Raw genomic sequence first — 21179 nt, 5'->3', positions numbered from 1 at the left:
TGTTAAACTGATAACCTAGACCAGGGTTTTTCAAACATTACTGTGCCTTCTGGACCAAATCTAGCCCACCATGTATTATTGTAAATAAAGTTTTACTGAAATACAGTCATATTCTTTTGTTTATATATTGTCTATGGCTGCTTTTCACGCTACAACAACAAAGTGCAGTAGTTGCAAGAGAGACTGTATTGCCTGCAAAACCTAACATATTTACTATCTGGCCCTTAAAGAAAAAGTTTGTCGACTCCTGGGCTTGATGACATTAATTTGGTGTGTTTTGTAGACTTTTTTAATTCTGCGATTTGTATTCAATTGATGGGAGACTTCCTATGAGACCTGATCTCTTTCTATTTGGGCAGCTTCACTCACTCCACTCACTGGTTCAAACTCCTAATATTCACCCAGATATTTTTGTCTTTCTCTGCTTAGGCAAAGGCTAACATCTGGAAAACTCTTATTTATCCTTCAAGACCCAAATTAGGAATCTAATCCTAACTCCGGTCTTTGTTGACCCACTCAGGCTAACAGCTCACTCCATGGTGCCATCATTGCAAGGAGGCATCAGATAATTAGAGCCCAGCAAACTGTATCAACCAAGAAACAGGATGAGAAGGCACTTAAAAATTGGTGTCCAATATTTTAAAAACAGCATCAAAGTAGTTACAGTGAGAAAAAAAAAAATCAGTATTTTGTTGGGATTCCTTATAGCAAGTTCATAGTTTAGTAGCTCTTTTTTTTATTTTTATTTTTTTTACTACATGGGGGTTGGGAATAGGTACTGTAACCTTTTCAAAGTCCGAAACACTAAAGATCTTAATGTGGCCCTGTATTGCCAAACCTATCACATAGCTTTAATATGCAACTACATGGATGGCTGAGTTTATGACCTGCCTTCCTTACTGGGACTATACGTTCTTTGAGCCAGTGACCACATCTTTGTCCTTAAAAAGTATATGGCTTTATAGGAAAATACCCTGGAAACACTGGTTCAATGAAATCAAACTGAATTGAATAACAGTTCCCTAGGTCTCTTATGATATTATTGCCTGATATAGAAATATATCCCTGGAGGAAATGCTTTTCATAATAGACATAAATTGAATTATTAATTTTAACAAGTAGATAACACATTATGTGAGTGCTTTAGTTCAATATGTGAGATATTAGGGAAATGGGATTTATTATTTCCCCCTCCTCTCACCATCACATCTCTAAAAATTAAAACTAACATAATTTCCTGCCCTATGTTAAGTAATTGCTTTAATACTGCAACCAGGCAAATTTTCCTATCCCTCGTCCCTGCTACCAATAATAGGAAGAGGCATGAAAAACTTAGCTGCTTACAGGGACTACTCGCTCCTGGAAGACGAGACCCAACTAACACAGCTTCCTCAAGACTCACGTCAAGATGCTCACTCTGTTGTACTCTCCAACTCAAAGCTATTATGTTATAAACTCAGTCTATCCCAACCAGTTTGCCACCTGCCAAAACCCAGTCCAGATCCTAAAATCCTATGAACACTCTTCCCTAACGCTCCCATTTTGAGACTTACTAAGGTTTTGTCAAGGTGGTTTCTTTTGCAAGAGGTCTAATAAACAGCTTTGCTTCATCAGTGGATTTTTTTGACAGTTGCCTTGACCGCTCTTTATCACTGCTGCTTTTCCTATGCTTCGCTTTGTTTTAAAAAGCATAAAGGTGGAAAATGCATTCAGAATGATTTCATTTTGGACACAGAACCAAATCAGCACATGGAGGGATGTGGCTCAAGTTTGCAGTCACTCATTGATGATGTTCTATATATTTCATATTTAGGACCACATATAAAAATTGGTTTGGTGAATTATAATTTCCTCTCTCAGTTGGAGAGTGAATGTAACAGAAATTTAAAAACAATTTATTCTTTCCTTCAGCAGGTATTTATTTAATGCCTTCCATAGGCCAGGCTCTATTCTAGGTGAAGTGCTATATCATAGTGGAGGGAGATATGGAAAATAAACAAACCAATACATAAAAACTATAAAGGAAATAAAAAGTGCTATTTAAACAACATTTTAAAAGAAAATAATCAATAAGGAAAATGGAACTTCAGAAGGAAAGAATCTTCTAGTTCTTTGAACTAAGTCTTGTATAATGCTAACAGCTTTGCTGCTGAGAGAAACATCAAACCAGGCTGGAGAGTATATTTTGTATAGAGAGCTTCAGTTCAAAGCAACAATCAGACCAATTTTGAGATTGAAAGTCAACCATCATCATCTGTTTGGAAAAAAAATCTGTGGCATAAATTATTATACCTAATATTTCATTAATTATATAGGGAGTTTATAATAGATGCTATAAATAAAGGCCAACAGTAGGAGACAAAAACCAAACCAGTATTTCCTTAATTGGAAGAGACTTGTGACATGACAGTGTACCCCTTTGTCAGGGAATAAGCCAGAATGGCCCTTTGTAAGGAAAATTATTTCAAAGTAATGAACTAGACACGTAATTGGGAAATTGTCATACTGCATCTAGGAAATAAAATTAAAGAGATGTTTACATTTTCCTATTTGTTTTTTTCTTCTTCAAACTTCTGAGTTAAGCATTCGATTCCCACGTTTCAATTACCGGTGGAAGGGCATGGGTAAACTGTAAACAGTGATCTGCCAGACTGCTCGTACAAACTCCCACCGAAACTGCATCTGGGTTAATGAGGACTCATAGGATACCTTGGCAGACTTTCAAGAATACGTAATACTGGCCTAAATTAACCTCCTGAGTAAATGAGTCTCCACATGCAGTGATGGGAGGTTCCACAGCGCGGCTCTGGGCGCACTCCTGCCTGTGCAGAGAGCACTGAGGATTTTTAGGGATCACGAATAATGACCGCTTTAAATATTTGCACTTCAAGTATATTTGCTTTAAGGCCTTTACATACTTCATGAGTGACTAAAAAAAAAAAGACCACAAAAAAAATACCCTTCTTATTTTAAGAAGTTTATGAGAAGCATAGTTTCTAAAAAATTATTTGAAGTCTAATTTTCTCCACTGTGAGCTCAATGACCCTAGTCAAATCAAGAGCTGGAATGTCCATGGTACTGAGAGCCCTCCGTGCGTGTGCACACACACACACAGTGATTCAGGCTTAAAGGGGAGGGAATGGGGGAAGATCACATGGTGACATCCTGGTAACCCTTTTTTCATGGTCTGAAGTCATCCCCGCACTCCTTAGAAGACATCTTGTTCCCCCACATTCCAAAAATGGGGGAAATGGCAATGATCAGAAATCAAATTTCAATTGCATCAATACCTGGATTTTTTTCCTTCTGGATATTTCCTTTCTTCTCTTAACCCCTGTATCTATCAAAAGCAATAATAGTTTGGGATCGAGATACCAACTTGAGTAGAAAGTAGAAGTAGAAGCATACATCTGGGCTGGCCTCACGTCACAAGTCTCTTCCAATTAAGGGCAAGAATGCTATTCTATGGATTTCATATCTTTCTAGCCTAGCACAGCACCTGGAATCTAGTGTGTTGACCTGCACTGAGAGGTTACAATAGCATTTAGATCAGAGTAGAGGTTGTGGCTGAAGAAGCACCCTGAAAAGATCTTGAATATACAATCCAGCTTCACTTAATTACTTGATAAAATTGTATTCATAAATAAATTCTTCTAAAATTACTGGTTCAAGAATGCTATAGCTAATAAAGGAAAATTAAACAATTAAGCTAAGCCTTACTACCAAAAAAAATTTATTTAAATGTACACATGCAATCTGTTTAGTCAGGTTACAGCTGAAAAAAAGAAATCAGGCATTTTCTTTTTCTTATAATTTTGTTCTTACTGCTTTCTATTTCTTAATCCATTTCCTTATATAATGCAAATGTAATTTTCAGAGAGAGAGAAGAAGAAGAGAGAGAGGATTGCTGGGAGACCTTAAGTTTGTAATACAAAACAAGCTTATAGATCGGGTTTTTAATAAGTTGTCAGTTTAAGTTATTATAATATATATGATTTACTCCTGAAATAAATTAACATAGAGCTAAAGTATAAACTAAAATTTTTCTTACCCAATGAAACTTTATTGTAAATCATACAACTTCTAGGTTTGCCTTCTAAATCTTAGCTAAAATAGAAGGATTGGGAAATTTCTTAGCTAAAATAGAAACGCTGGGAAATTTCAGCACATAAATATTGTAGGGAGATTAAGGCTTATTTTGACAGGTTCCTAACAAAGAAATAAAGAGAAGATTTAACCTTAATGGTCCAAAGACGTGGTCCATCTGGAGTGTAACCAAATAACTTCTTAAATCTTACCTGGTTCTGCTTTAATGTGGACACAAGCTTCTGCAACGTGATATTTTCTTCTTCCAGCTCAGTGTAGTCCTGAAGGAGCCGGGCCTCTCGGAATTTATATTCTCGAATTTCATCCTTCATCCGTATTCTCTGTAGCTCCACCATTTCATTGTTCTGAAACAACACAATAAACCATCAATACAAACCTTTCTTATTCTAGGTATTATGAAATGTAACATCTGGGTAGTTAAAAATACGCATGTGCCATTTAATAATGGCAACAGATGCTGAGAAATTTGTCTTCTGTCGATTTCTTTGTGGCATGAACATCACAGAGTGCATTTACACAAACCTAGGTGGTCTAGCCTACTACACACCTAGGCTCTATGGAATAGCCTATTGCTCCTAGGCTACAAGCCTGTACAGCATGCTACTGCACTGCACAAAAACAACACAAGAATAAATAAAACACAACAGAAAGTTATTCAATCAAGAGACACAGTAAATACAAGATGTATTTTATAAAGGAAGTTACAAAGTGTTTTATGCTGCTGCCGGCATAACATGGCATACTGTCTTAGAGCAAACTTTTTTTATATAAGTAGGAAGAGTACATATACTCTAATATAATGATTAAAAGTATAGTATAGTTAACACATAAACCAGTATAATAGTCATTTACTATCATTATCAAGTATTATGTATTATACATAATTGTATGTGTTACACTTTTATGTGATTGGCAGTGCAGTAGGCTTGTTTATACCAGCATCCCCACAAACATGTGAGTAATGTGTTGTCCTGCTCTGTTAGGACAGCTCTGATGTCACTAGGTGATAGGAATATTTTTTAATCCTAATTTTTTTTAACCCAAGGACATGGTTTTTTAAAATTTATTTGAGAGAGAGAAAAAGGGAGGGGGGTGAGGAAGAGAGGGTGAAACATTGATGTGAGAAACATCAATCAGTTGCCTCTCCTAAGTGCCCTGATTGGGATTGAACCTACAACCTAGTTATATGCCCTGACTGGGAATTGAATCCCCAACCTTTGGTATACAGATGACGCTCCAACCAACTGAACCATCTGGCCAGGACAGCGACAGTAATTTTTAAGCTCTATTATAACCTCATAGAACCACTGTACATATGCGGTCCATCGTTGACCAAAACATTATGTGGCGCATGACTGTACCATAATTTCAAAGCAAAGATGGCATTTCAAAATGCCTGCAAGAACTGAGATATGGTATGAAAATATTGATCACAAAGTAACAGGTGCTGCTAATACCACTGAGGTTTGTTGCCTACATTCAAATAGGAGAAAATGCTAAGTTTCAGTCTGAGTTTAGTGAAAATAGATACGTAATTATTGTTCCCATGCATATTTCCCATCCTGAATTCTATCCATAGTCTCCAAGGACCCAGATTAGGAAATTCTTCTGTTTCTACTTGTCTGTTAGGTCTCAGTTCAAATGTTACCTTCTCAGAATGGCTTCCCTGAAGAGCTAATATCAAACAGCTCCCCCTTTACTCACCATCACCCTATGGTTTACTTTATAGATCAGCATCTAACATTGAGTAGGTACTCAAAAAATAATTGTTTTGGGGTGAGTGCTGGAGCAGGGTGGAGGGGATCAATGGAGGACATCTGTAATACTTTCAACAATAAAAATAAATGAAAAAAACCAAAAACCCCAAACTCATCTTAATTCCATCACCCAGAGAGATCACTGTTAATGCTTTAATCTGTATCCCTTTACACATCTTGTCTATACATATCTGTACATATGTTTAAGAAATGAATCTTACCATGTAAAGATATTTTACAGCCTATTTTCTCACTCAATAAATTGCATAACTCCTTCCAAGTTAAAAATAATAATAATAATTGTTGAGGGAATAGTGTGGCACTAATCATTACTTGAAATTGGTTCTTTACTTACTCTTTACACTTTTTACATTTACTAAATTTCTTTTTCACCTGAATATAATAAACCTTTCTGTGTTGTTCATCAATGTGTTCTAATTTCTGGCACATTTTAGACCCTCATATCGATGGAATGAAAAACAAAACAATAAGCAAATGGTTAAACACCAAATTTTAAAAGAGTATTATTGCATGGATGGTGGCGTCTGTCTTGCATTGTTTTAGAGTGTGGAACAAAGGGAAAATAACACACCTTGAACTAAAATAGGCCTAAATAACGAGATGTTAATTCTTCTTCACTACATCGTCTAGTGACTTGGAGACAGAAACATGACTTTATTCCCTGCTCCCTGGACAATACTTTGAGCACACATGCTCAAAAGTATACAATAAAAAATGGTAAAGTTTGGCGATAAAGCCAAATTTCATTAAATTATTTTATTTTGCAAAAACATGAAATCTTGATATTTTTCTACTTCTCAAAAGATCTACTATAACTGAGTGATATGTAAATAGTTTTCCTTATCTATGTGTATAACAACATGAGGAAGCCTGATAAATTGGATGCCAGTAATTTATATAAAATTATAAAGAAAATGTTAAGATACAAGAGATTCTGTAAAATGTGTGTACACTGTAAAAAATGTAATGACCAGAGGCCTAGTTTGTATTTACTGAGAATTAACCATAAAATCTTATATAGTAAAATAGTAAATGTCAAGATAATTTTAAGACCACGGCAAAGCTAATGAGGATCTCTAACCAATAACTCATAAAATAGCCAATGAAAACTCCTGATGCTAATTAAGGAAAATCTTGGCTGGGAAACTGGTTAAATTGAAAGGCTTGCTAGCAATAAAACACACGTAAGACCCAGTGAGAAAGAAAACTAGTCTTATTTATTTTGCTAGAAATCCTTGTTTTGATTGCCAAAGATTAAATTCTATGGGCAATATTCTTTGCTTCCATAATAAACTTAAAAGATTGTTACTGTTGTTTTGTGCACCACTCATGATATTTATCTCCCACAATTTTTTTCTTACTGGGATACGATGGTGCTGAACTCTACTAAGCAATTCCATAAAGAATAATGAGGGTGAGAAAAATAAAGCATGAGAGAAAGGGGAGAAAATGGCACAACCAGGGACCGCGTTAGCCTTTGCCTTTCACCTCCAGAGACCTGAGTCTCAGCTTTTCCTCAGGGGAGAGGGGATTAACCTGAAATGTGTGTGATAGACTATCCTCATTATTTTCATGGCCCCTGAGCATAGCAGCATTCTTAACATTTCACTTTAATTAACATTGAAAGGATTTCCTTATGTGGGAATCATAAATTCCCTCCACTATTGTCAAGAAGAAAATATCAACGTGAACACTTATTACCACACACCAGAGAAATGTATCAAAAATAATCATGCCTTCCAGTTATATGGCTCTTCGTCTTCTATAAATTAACTAGAGGCCCGATGCATGAAATTCGTGCAAGAGTAGGCCTTCCTCCCCGCTGCTGCTGACAACAGCTTCCCTTTGGCACCCAGGACCCGGCTTTCCCTCACAGCCCTGGCTTAGCCAGGAAGATCGTCCAGAAGGTCGTCCAGAAGGAAGTCCGGAAGGTCATCTGGAAGGACGTCTGGTCTAATTAGCATATTATGCTTTTATTATTATAGATTATATTCATTGTTACAGGAGATCTCAATAATAGCTTGTGTGAGGTAAGTAACAGACGTTCCAGTTTACTCATTTGTAAAAAATGGGTATCCCAATCCTTAATATGATATGGTCATTGTGAGGTCTTACTGATAATACATGGGGATGTGAGCAGGGGTGTGAGACACAAATAATTTATCGTAACCGAACAAATGCTGCTGCAAAGATTCCCACCAAAAAGCTGAGTGATCAATACTCCTGGGGGCGGCAGAGAAAGCTTTATAAAGGAAGTTACATTTGAGCCGAACCTTGAAGGGCAAGCAGTTAACTACGTGGATGAAGAGGAGGATAGACTTTCCAGCCAGAGGTCAACTTTTGCACAAAAGCGGAGTCAGATTTGTGGGGAGGGCAGTGCTACACGACCCAACAGTCAGAATGAACATTTCCTGGGGGCACCGGCAAGGCTGGAGCGCTGCTAGAGAGGAAAGAGAGAAATTCAGAAAAATCTAGAAAAGGGCTCATTACTTTCAGCTTATGCCTAAGTGTGGTGTGATTTCCTACAATAAGATGTCAAATTACCGATTAGTGTTGTTAACCTGTGAGACAGTGGGAGGGGCCAAAATGTGTTCGGTGCTTGGGACCTTCAAAGGTCTTAACTTGGCTGTGGCTTGGGAAATACGCAGTCTCGTGTGGTTGGAACAAAGAACTTGAGACAGATTTTGCAGGAAATTCTATGCTAAACAAAGCAATGTGGGGAACCAGGAAAGTCTTTTAAGTGAAGCAGCTGTGTGACCAGACCTATGTTTTGGCAAGTGACTCTGTTGGGAGGTGGGGGAGGAGCTATAAGAAGAAAGAGCCCCAGAGACTAAGTGAAGTTGGCGCTGGAACAGCCCGGAGCAAAAGATGATGAGGAACGTGGAGGAACATCTCAGTTAGAATGAACAGGACTTGATCATTGATTGATGTGATGATAAACAAATAAACAAAGAGTACAGTAAAAAAACACACCCAATGACCTAAATAAGGATCAAAGTGCCTGAACAGAGTTGTAAGAAAAAGAGATATTTTCCAAGGAAGTGAATGTGAGAGCAAGTGATGTCCCGATAAATAATGGTAATACTAATGTGGATAGTCAAACCAGGAATTTCTGGGTCTGTGAGTGGATAAAGGCAGACAGCTGCTCTGGTCCAAGCGGAGAAAGCTGGGGAGAGGAAAGGACATGGAGAGAGGTAAGGACAGGGAATGCGGTACCGGCTTTTTCACTTTTCTCCCAGAAAGGTGCCACTGCCAGGGAATTCAGGCAGTTCAAGACCGTAACATTTATTTTCCTTCATTTGGCCAAAAATTAACACTTCTCTTGTGGAAGAGAGGAGTCGACAATAATTCTCCTTGCCCCTCCCTCCCAGGACTTCTCTGCACTGGAATGTTTGACACAGGCAGTGCTGTGGGCTTCACGGTTCTTTAGGACTTGAGAGCCACCAATGAAGAAAACATATATCCAGAGCACCATATACTCAGCATTTGCAGATGCCATCCAGACTTAATAACTGGGCAATCGCTAGAAAAACAGACAGGGCAAGTTTGAAGTGTGGCTTAAAACAAACATGCCCAGCAAGAAAAAAGAAATATAGAGATTTGTGATGGCTGGGAAAAAGTAATAAAGGAGGAGAGAATTATGACTTCGGGAGAGCATTTTCCACAGAGTTCTGAAGTTGGGTAGTTCTATGCGGGGTAACTAGGAGTCACTCAAACATAAGTTTGGGCTCTGGCCAGGTGGCTCAATTGGTTGGGTGTCATCCCGTGAACTGAAAGGTTGCCGGTTCAATTCCCAGTCAGGGCACTTACCTAGGTCCGGGCACATACGTGTTATTTCTCTCTCTCACTCTCTCTACTTCTCTCTCTCTCTCCCCTTTCCCCTCTCTCTAAAATCAGTAAAATATATCCTCAGGTGAGGATTAAAAAAAAAACAAAGCATAAATTTGGAAAATATTAGGTTAAATACAGTTACATATTTCTTTGGTGTTCTCAGAGCCCTTAATATGCTAGCATGCACTGAGACTATGTCAGAGGAAGGCATGGCATGCAGCATATGCTCAAGTTATTTAACCACAAGACCTCTGCCTTTTTAAAGGAGCCTTTTGAACAACGCACAGACCAAAGCATCAGAAAATGTTACTCTGAGACAATAGAAAACGACAGTAAGCCACCACGGCTCCTTACAGCCCAACTCCAGATCCCTTCCCACCGGCCAGGGCTGAATGGACCATCAGATTTAAATAATGGCATAAAATTAAAGCAGAGGAGTGCAGAGAGAGAGAAAAGAAAAAAAAGGGTGAGACAAGACAATCAGGTCCTGATTGGCAAGGAGCGAGTGACTATACAAGAGTAACAAAGCTATAATGAAACCGAGATTCTGTAACTCTTACTGTGAGGTATATGCAAATCTTGCTCTGAAAAACGTGGCACGACGAAGGGTTAACTATCCTGGACTGAGTCTGAAGCAATATAGGCCTCTCTCCCATGGGATAACTGCCCCCATTAGAAGTCAGGGACCAGTCCATTTCACAAGCAGTTCACATTTCAGTGCCTCATTTCAAACATTTATCATTAGCAAAATCTTGACAGCCACATAAAATCTGCCCTTTTATTGCACGTACACATTTGCAGTAAATGGCACAAAATAAATAATACATGACTGATTTTCTTATACCCCATCTGTAGCTTTTCCTTCTTCACTAAAACAACAACAACAAATAAAACCCAGATATTATTCTAAGTTTTAAAAATAAGAATTTAACAAACATTTACATTGCATCTTAGTTGGGTGGAACATGTGTTTCATAGGAAAGCTTTTTGTGTAAGATAGTTTTGGTATCAATTTTATTAAGCTATAATCCACATAATTATAATTCACCCTTTTAAAATGTACATTTCAATGGTTTTTAATATAGTCAGAGTTGTGACCACCAGCATAATTAATTTCTGAACATATTTATCATCTTGAAAAAAAATTTTCTACCTTTTAGCTATTGTCCTCCCTCCCCACGTCCTCATTTCCTCAACCACTAATCTACTTTCTACTTGCCTATGCTAGACATTTCGTATAAATGGAATCATACGATATGTGGTCTTTTGAGACTGTAAGATTTTACACAATTTGGTTACTGCTGACAAAATATCTTTGTTTTTTGAAGTCTATAGACAGATTTACTGCAGCAAGAAACATGTTTCACACTATTATCAGCAAAGTACTGCATTGTGCTGGCACTGATCCAGCATACATCAGATCCAGTAATCGCGATATTATGTTTCACAAGCACAGCCATTTAAGCACATTCACTCAATGGGCTGCAAGTTATTTTTTTATCAATAAAAAAATGTGGCTTTGTGAGTTGGTGTGGTAGCACAAATACACTGATTGTTTTGGAATGAGCTTTTGTTTATATAAAATGCTAGAATTTTTCTGTTTTCTATAATCAACCTTGAAGTCAGGAAACCAAGATCACTTCCCAAAATAGTCTAGTTGCTTCTTGCTTGATCTTTCTTAAATTTGCTTGATTTTTCTTTTTTAAATGTCTCATTTATTACTTTAAAGATGCAAAACACCATAATGAGTGCTGGTATGATAGTTTTCTGATAGTATCTCATTATATCTATGAACATACATGCTACCCCGATTACACAATTACTCTAATAACTTATTAAATGAAAAGGGAAATTTAGGTAATACACTAAATAGATTTAAAATCTACATTGTGCAATAAACATGAAGGCTGGGTTCACAAATATTCCAGAAATAATTTTATCTCTAGCCAATCCTCCTTTTGCCTCAGACTTTGTGACCTTGCTTTAAAGAATGATCTAACCCAAGAGATAAATAGCATTAACAGTCTCAAAAATTCTTCATTATGATAAGTAATTTTAGTTTCCATCAGTGTGGGAACACACTATATATAGATTTTTATTGAGAGGAGACATTGTAAAAGGAAAAGAAGCGAACAAAAATGGAAGTAATGGTATGCATTAAAGTGACTGTTTAAAAATGGAAGTAAACATTGAACGAAAAAATGTAGAGTGATGAGAAAGGAGAGGGGATTTAAGATCACAAAATGCAAGATGAGTACCTACCATCAGGATGAAAAGGCTGAACAGAAAGGGGAAATTAATAGAATTTATAACTTGCTTTGGAATGTACAAGTTAACCCCTCAAGAGACTGAGGGTTATTAGAGACACTATTTTTGTTTATACTTCGGGTACATTATGTACAGTGTGTATAGCAGATGCTGACTGATTAAGCTTTTACAGGATATCTGGCAGGTCTGACCTCACTGTTTGTTTTTGTTGCTGTAAAACACCTGTATTACCTAAGAAATAAAGTTTAGCCCAAACATTGGTAATAGAGGAGAAAGGTTAACATAATAGTGAATATAGTTACTGAAATGAAGTCTTCGATATATGGAATAGTATCAAAAATAACAGCTTCAAAAAGGCAGCTGTTTTGTAAAGAGGTGGGTGGTAGAATATACACAGTTCTGGACATGGACCTGGATTCAAACTCTGGCTTCCCTCCACCGCCGCTGCACTCGCCAGCCATGAGCCCAGCTTTTGGCTGAGTGGCACTCCCCCTGTGGGAGCGCATTGACCACCAGGGGTTAGCTCCTACATTGAGAGTCTGCCTCCTGGTGGTCAGTGAGCATCATAGCAACGGGTCGTTCCGCCGTTCGGTCCATTTGCATATTAGGCTTTTATTATAAAGGATTGTCTAATTTAGCCATATGAGCAGTGGGGTACACAAAGACTTTTTTGTAAACCTGAGTCTTGGATTTCCTGAAAATTGGTATCTTGCATGTGTCTTAGTGGTTCACAACCTGAACACAAAGCATAGATCATGAAGATAGGAAAGGGCCCTGGAGCTGCTCCTGGAGATCGGAGACCTCTCTCCGTTGCCTGTTTTCTTTCTCCCACTGCACCACATGCCTCTGTTTATCAAAGCTGAGGCGGAGCAGCATGTGCCTCCTCAGAACGTGCCCCTCTGGCATGTGGATTATTTCAAGCTGCAGACCATCGAGGTCTAGCACACTCAGGAAGAGCCCTTGACCTCCCCTTAACTGTCTAGAAGAATTCAGGTAGTGGGACTGGACCAGCAGGAGAGCTATTATCAGAGATAACTCTTTATATCAGAAAGACTCACCACCCTAGCTGGTTTGGCTCAGTGGACAGAGCTTTGGCCTGAGGACTGAAGGGTCCCGGGTTCGATTCCAGTCAAGGGCACATGCCCAGGTTGCAGGCTCTGTCCCCAGTGGGACAGAGGGGGGCATACAGGAGGCAGCTGATCAATGATTCTCTCTCATCATTGATGTTTCTATCTCTCTCTCCCTCTCCCTTCCTCTCTGAAATCAATATATATATATATATATATATATATATATATATATATATATATATATATATATATATATATATATAAATGAAAGACTTACCTGCATGGCATGGCAACAGTGTTTACCAAGCATTTGTTCTTCTCACCATCCTGGGAATTGCCTTCCTCCCCTTTGAAGACCCTTAGCTCAGGATGGGACATAAGCCTCAATTACCTGACTTCTGGGGAGTCTCATATTTTTATTGATTTCAGAGAGGAAGGGAGAGGGAGAGAGAGAGAAACATCAATGATAAGAGAGAATCATCGATTGGCTGCCTCCTGCACACTCCACACTGGGGATCAAGCCTACAACCTGGGCATGTGCCCTGACCGGGAATGGAACCGTGACCTCCTGGTTCATAGGTCAACGCTCAACAATGAGCTTACTCTGGCTGGGCTAGAGAGAGCTCTAAGTTTTGACTCAGGCCACCCAGGTCCCTAAGTCTGAGCTACTGTGTATCATTAAGACTCCCTGACTCAGACGCTGAGGCAGAAAGGCAAAGAAAACAGACTGAGAGGCAAAGAATAAAATAAACAAGGAGAAAATGAAAAGTTCTCTGCAAATTGAATTCCTCATTTTCGGGGCCTCCAATCTCTGGAGGAGGCAGGGAGTACTCTGAACACAGAGAGCGAAAGGGTCGTAGCTTTAAGCTCTGACTACAGTCTTATTTGGCTCAAAGGAAGGGAGAAAATGGAGTGTTTGGGGGCTGAGAACAAGCTTTACCTCCTTGGAGCCCCAGAGTGCCACACAGGAGCTCAAAGCGGGGCTCCCTTCCCACAGCCCTGGGAAAGAACGTTAGAAAGCGTGAGTGAGAGTCTTCTTTTGGCACCTGCCCCTTGGGCCTCCTCCGCCCGAGCTGCACTGTTGAGAGACATGAAGGCTTCCGGCTGGTGAGCAACTGGTGTCTATGCTGTTCTGGAAGACCCCACTGACCACACTTCACACACAGGGTCCCTCTCAGTTTGCAGAGAAAAGAAGCTTTTACAGCAAATAAAGTCTAATAAGAAGGCCTTTCATAGATAGACAAAGGCCAGTGATGTATTTTCCCCTGCCCTGAATTTCAATTAGTATCTTGGGCAACAAAATGACTAATTGAGAAATGTCTGCAGTTAGCCTGTGGGCCAAGGCCAAAGAAATATTATAAAATAGATACATTAAGAATCTCTATTAGCCAAATGGACTCTCAGTGGGAGGGTGGAGGAATATTTCATAAGAATATTGTTAGAGTTTTAATATTTTTTAAAAAAATCCTTCAATGTTTTGCTTTAAAACTCCTGATAATCACCTTTTTGCTTTAAAGTATTTAACATTTTAGTGAATTAAATAGTAAGATACAATATGTTCCTGTCCAGCATTTAATTAAAGTAGATATGAGATCTCTTTGATTCTTTGATGGTACTTCACTTATTTAATTTCCTCTATATCCAACTTGTATACACTTTTAGTAGAGCTCACATTCTCCAGAAACAATTAAATTAATGGACTTTTGAAATATGAATTTTTCAGTGAGCCAGAACTGCTTTTTTAAAAGAATCAGCCATAACACAAATATAGTATCAATTATATTCAGATATTCATGATATATTATTTATTACTGTTTATATATGAAAATGTAAGTAATGGTATTTTAGATTAATCACAATGTTAAATGAACATATGTCTGGGGCTTAAAACAAGTAAATTTTAAGCAAACATAAAATTAAGCAGTATTTTTTATTAAATCAAAGAGAACAATTTTAGCATATATTCTGAATGAGTTATTGACCAGTGTCTCAGTCATAGGATTTATGGTGACAACAGAAGGCAAGTTCAAAGTGTTATAAACCCAGAGAATTTAAATTTTCATCTATAACACTGTTAGAAATAATAAAATGATGCACTAAATATTTACCTACCTTTGGTGAAATATTTTTCTATAATTTTTTCTTTCTGAAAATTTTGAAATTAAAACACTGTACATTTAGACTAGTAAAAAATGCTTTTTTATAGAGCATAGCCTGTTAAACTACTCATCTTATAGTTTCTATATAATACTTAGGTCTGAAGAAGAACCTGCTCTAAGTTTTCATAGTCTAAGAAAATAATTTACATTAAAAAAATAAACAACTCCTACTATTAAAGTCTGGGAGGACAGCATTCATATTTATATTCTTTTTTTAAAATCACAGCAACATTTACTTTAAGTCCAAAATATTATGTATTCATAAACTTATTTCCAATATTATACTTTAAATAAATCTGCCTTTCTAATATGATGTTTAATGTTAATATACAGTACTATTTAAATCTAATGACATTAATTCTAGGGGAAAAAGGATAAATAATGGCTACTGGAAGTCGTGAACATATTGATAGCCAGCAGCATCAACAGCACATGAAAACTTCTTAAAAATGAAAATTCTCAAGCCCCACCCCAGACCTAAGAAATCGGAGAAACTCCAGCAACCTGTGTTTTCACAAGCTCTTCTTGCGCACACTAAATTTGAGAACCACTGGTCCAAATAAGAAAAATCAACTTACAACAGCTTAAGTTCATTTAGAAAACAGATGCTCATAGCAGGTTGCTCTATTAGCTATTCAATGACATCAACTGTCTAGAAATTACAAATAAATAAATAAGCTAAACAAACAATGGAACAAAATAGAGAGCCTAGAAAGAGACTCATGTTGACATTAAAACTTAATAAACAACAGAGATGTCATTGGAGATCAATGGGGCCAAGATAGGTTAGAAGAAATTATACTAGAACTATAGGCCCGGTGCACGAAATTCAGGCCCTCTTGCAGTCTGGAAGCCCTCTTTCAGTCGGACATCCTTAGCGCTGCCGTGGAAGTGGGAGAGGCTCCCGACGCCGCTGCGCTCACCAGCACTGAGCTGGGCTTCTGGCTGAGCGGTGCTCCTCCTGTGGGAGTGCACTGACCACCAGGGGGCAGCTCCTGCATTGAGCGTCTGCACCATGGTGGTCAGTGCGTGTCATAGTGACTAGTCGTTCCGCTGTTTGGTCGATTTGCATATTAGCCTTTTATTATATAGGATATATTTAAGACTTTGCAGCAAAAAATCCTATATAATAAAAGGCCAGAGACCATAACCGTAATGACTGGAATGACAGCTCAACCAGTTGCCATGAGGTGCATTGATCACATCTTGGTCCCTCCCCCACCCACCCAGGCCCACAGGCTCCGATCACAGCAAGATGAATGGGGGACCACGGCGGACCGAGGTGAGTGGCAGAACAGCCGACCTCTGCCTCTTGGTCCCTCCCCCTGGCCCGCAGGCTCCGGGGAACTGGAGCCATGCTGCGATAGGGAACCATGGCGAACTGGGGGGTGGCGGTGGGGTGGGACTGGGGACTGGCAAGTGGGCAGAAGGAGGCCTTGATCGCAGGCTAGGCCTAGGGACTTTTTACCTGCACACGATTTTGTGCGCTGGGCCTCTAGTTTCTCAAATAAGAGACAAAAAATGGCTTATCATAGATGAAAAGATTGATACATTTAACTACATTAAAATTCTATATTTCTGTTCATCCAAATGTCATTTACAATAAGAGAAAAGATTAGATAGTCAACTAATTAATAGGAATTGTCTAACTAAGAATTTATATTTCTCACACATACTGACAAAGCTTTGTATTTAATATTTATTCATTTAAGAACTATTCATTGAGTGGTCACATGCCAGGCACTATTACAAGTGCTGGGAGTATAGTAAACAACTTCAATGAACTATAAAGATCTTTGCTCTCCTGAACTTACATGCCTTGCTTACAAAAGACCTGATCAATAAGTATATTATACAGTTTGTTTATATAAATTATAGATAAATTATATACCTTAGGTAAATATACAGGGATCCAGAGGAAGTCTGGAGAGAGGTATATGAATGAATTCTTGTTTTTTTTCATATATAGGGTGTCCCCCAGAAATGTATCCACATACTTTTTTGTATAGTTCAAGTGATGCTTTTTTCTTTCAGATTTAACCCACTGGAATTAATAATAATTCAAAGTGTGTATACATTTTTTTGTGATACCCTGTATTGTTATTGATTTTGGAGACAGAGGAAGGGAAAAGGCGAGAGAGAGAGAGAGAGAGAGAGAGAGAGAGAGAGAGAGAGAGAAAGAGAGAGAGAGAGAGAGAAACATTGATGTGAGAGAAAATCATTGATCAGTTGCCTCCCATATGCACACCAACTGGGGATCAAACCACAACCTGGGCATGTGCCCTGACTGGGAATCAAACTGGTGACCTTTTGGTGTATAGGACAACGCTCAACCAATTGAGCCACACCAGCCAGGGCTGGACGAATTTTTGGTAACAGTCATGTAGTGTGGAGATCTTTGAAGTGAATATTAACACTTATCAGAGAACATCTACCCAGGAAGAGACACTAAACAACCAGGGAGACAGAATGACGCAGACACCTGACATCGCCAGCCTCTGCCATCAGCTACGCTGCGCTGACACCAAGGAACCAGGAAGGCGCTCGGAGACTCCTGTCTGAACATCACAGAATTCACATCTCAGGGCCGGGGATCTTGGGGCAGGGCTCTAACTTCCACGAAATGACTGAGGTATTATTCATTAACTTCTTTCTCATTCTAAGTTGTCTCTCAGCTGTCATTATCTTGGATTTGGGGCCATAGAGGGTCCCAAAATATCTTTTGGCTGATGAGGTTCCACTGCTGTTCTGGCAGCTCACATAAAAGCTTCTGAAAATCAGGTCATCATTAAGGAGGAAATGAATTTTTAGAATGTCGACCTATTGCCATTACAATACAGAGTCACTATGCTGAAAAGAAAATCATCTGTTATAAAGTTACAATTACCACATTTTAGTAAAATTGGAAATTTTCGAAAAATAGAATTTCAGTGTTTTTCAGACATACCTTTGTCAGACAAGACAGTCCTCTAGGACAGTGGTTCTCAACCTTTCTAATGCCGCGACCCTTTAATACAGTTCCTCATGTTGTGGTGACCCCCAACCATAAAATTATTTTCGTTGCTACTTCATAACTGTAATTTTGCTACTGTTAATGAATTGTAATGTAAATATCTGTGTTTTCCGATGGTCTTAGGCAACCCTGCTAGCAGTTCTCAACCTGTGGGTCGCGACCAATGGTCTTAGGCTCTACAGCAGCGGTTCTCAACCTGTGGGTCGCGACCCACAGGTTGAGAACTGCTAGCAGGGTTGCCTAAGACCATCGGAAAACACAGATATTTACATTACAATTCATTAACAGTAGCAAAATTGCAGTTATGAAGTAGCAACAAAAATAATTTTATGGTTGGGGGTCACCACAACACGAGGAACTGTATTAAAGGGTCACGGCATTAGAAAGATTGAGAACCACTGCTCTAGGAGATATAATGATAAAATGACTCTCATTCCCGTCTCCCGCCCACCACTGCTTACAACAGACCTAATTAATCAGTAAATTGTAAAACAGACTGTATATGTATGATAGAACTATGGGGCTATGACCTTGGAGGGGAAATGACTGATTGCATGGAAATAACATGAACAGAAATGGTCTCTATGCTTACATGAGGAAATCTGTATGTATCATCATTAAAACTTTAAACCAGTTTGTGAAAAGCAATGGAAGATTCTAATAGACTATGGCTATAAGAATGGATGCATAAATAAATGGAGAGAGATGACATACTTATTCACCCTCCTCCTAATAAGCTAGTACAAGGTGTGTGTTTTGGTGCAGGTAACATTCTTTATACTTTAGAATTCCAGTGTTCATTCTTTTTTTTTTTTAAATCTTTATTGTTGAAAGTATTACATATGTCTCTTTTCCCCCTCCCATTCTAATTCATTGAAGCAGGAAGGGAAGATGAAAGAGTCTGTTCTTGAAGTAAACTGCTGACCGAGACTGAAAATCTGCCAGCAGAGCCTCGTCACCCCTGAGTCACGGCTCTGCAATTCTCAATCAATAAAAGAGCCAACTGCATGAACTTAAAAGTCTTCGTTTACAGTTACCTTTTTTATTTTATTTTAACCAACACACTTGCATGGGAACTGCTTTTAGTCATGATGAAGTGACAAAGAAAGGACTTAAACTTTCATGGCAAACAATTAGAAAACTGGACAAAATATATGAAACAGCTGTTTCCCGACTTTGAACAACAGACCTGTAGGTCTTCATCTCTAGGCGGGAAAAAGATGAGGTGAGCACTATGAACAACCCAACTCTCTACCTGGAGGCAACTTATGGGCTGCAGGTGCCAGAGGGGGAAACCAGAGAGCCCAGGGGCCCAGCTGAGGTGAGGATGGAGTGCGGAACTCAGGGAGCCGCCAGCTGGAAGTGTCGGGGTAAAATTACATAGAGAGAGACAGCTACAGAGAAAAAGACCTCCAGAAATCTGCATAAGGGTTTCCTCTAGCCCTTCCTGGGTGCCAGGCTGCACATGCCTGTTCTATGGAAATCATGATGCAAGACACTGGAATTACAGAGAAATATAGGACAAGGTCTCTGCCTTCCAGGGCTAAAATATGGAGAATTTCACATTGGTAGTGATTTCCTTTTCTCCTCTTGATTATATCTACAGTTCTTTCATAATTTTTAAATTATTTTTGTTTTGTGAATGAAATTTTTACTGTATGTAACATTATAACTTTGTCCATTCTATACATATTTGATTTTTTATGGAGATACTGTAAACATAGCTATTCATTCCTTTTATTAGTTCAACAAATATTCATTGCATATAATATACAAGAAATACTGTAGGTTCTGGGATTATAAAAAGCATAGGACGTTGCCTCTGTCTCAAAGTTTATAATTTAGTTGGGGAGTTGATAATATGTAACATTTATTGAATCCTGGTATGCAAGTGCTGTTCCAGATTATGAGTACTTTGTAAGATATTTATAGCTCATATATGACTAACAAAATTATTATGGATTAATATCTGAAAACATCCATAATATACTATATGACTCCTGCAGGGAAAAAAATGCATTGAGTTTCAAACAATTTAAATATGAATTAACTTCAGGAGTACTTTATTGCCAGTAAAGAGCTGGTTCTATAATGTGTTAGATACAATTTAGCAAGCTTTCTTTTATTATTAATAACTGAAAAATAACTTCATATTCTTTTCTAGTATGTTATTATTTAAAAATGCTCAGCAATTGTGAAATAAATGTTCCTGTGGGGCTGTATTGTCTTCCACGGTCTGAGTTCCTAAGGCTGCCACAATAGATTACCATAAACCGGTGGCATAAACAACGAATATATCCTCACAGTTACATAAGTCTGACATGGAGGTGCTGTCAGGGCCACACCCCTTCTGAAGGCTCTACAGAGAACCCTTCCTCGCCTTTCCCAGCTTCTGGTGGCCCCTAGCCCCCTTGTCTCGTGGCAGCAGACCTCCAGTCTCTGCCTCCATCTTCACATGGCCTTCTTCCCTGTGTCTCTGTCTTCCTCTTTTCTGTCTCTTATAAGGACACCTGCCATTGAATTTAAGGCCAGCTGTTATCCAGGATGATATCATCTCAGGATCCTCACCTTCATTACATTTGCAAAGACCCTTATTCCAGATAACGCCACACTCTGAGGGAAAAAGGGGTAGCAAGTGTCGAACTGTGTGACATACATTTTGGCACCACTATTCAATCCACTATACCCATCTAAATTATTCTTATTTTTTGTTGTTTTTGCTAACGTTAAGGGTGGTGGGAGGCTGAAGGGGGTGAATAGCCAAGATGTGGAGAGGAACTTGCTAGTAACAGGGACAGAGATGGAGAAGGAAGTGGGAGAATAAATAGAAAAAGCAGGAGGAAATAGAAGACACAGATAGCAAAATAGCCAAGGAGTTAATGACTGTTGTCTTCTCAGGCTCAGATGCATACACAGAGACCAAGAACAGAATAGGCAGAAAGGGAGACAAGAT

General features: G+C 38.6%; 1 protein-coding gene across 6 annotated transcripts in view; it reads right to left on the bottom strand.

Annotated features, from left to right (window-relative positions):
* BICD1 (BICD cargo adaptor 1) overlaps positions 1-21179 on the bottom strand; it is a 190381-nt gene that overhangs the window by 55861 nt on the left and 113341 nt on the right. For all 6 annotated transcript variants that reach the window (XM_079775608.1, XM_079775603.1, XM_079775604.1 and 3 more), the window contains exon 3: positions 4299-4451. In XM_079775608.1, coding sequence (XP_079631734.1) covers positions 4299-4451 — 153 coding nt within the window. The remainder of the gene's footprint in view (positions 1-4298; positions 4452-21179) is intronic.

This window comes from Cnephaeus nilssonii (genome assembly GCF_951640355.1).
Source record: "Cnephaeus nilssonii genome assembly, chromosome: 6".
Taxonomy (NCBI): Eukaryota; Metazoa; Chordata; class Mammalia; order Chiroptera; family Vespertilionidae; genus Cnephaeus; species Cnephaeus nilssonii.
The sequence above is the reverse complement of the archived record's forward strand: the minus strand, read 5'-3'. Positions and strand labels throughout refer to the sequence as shown.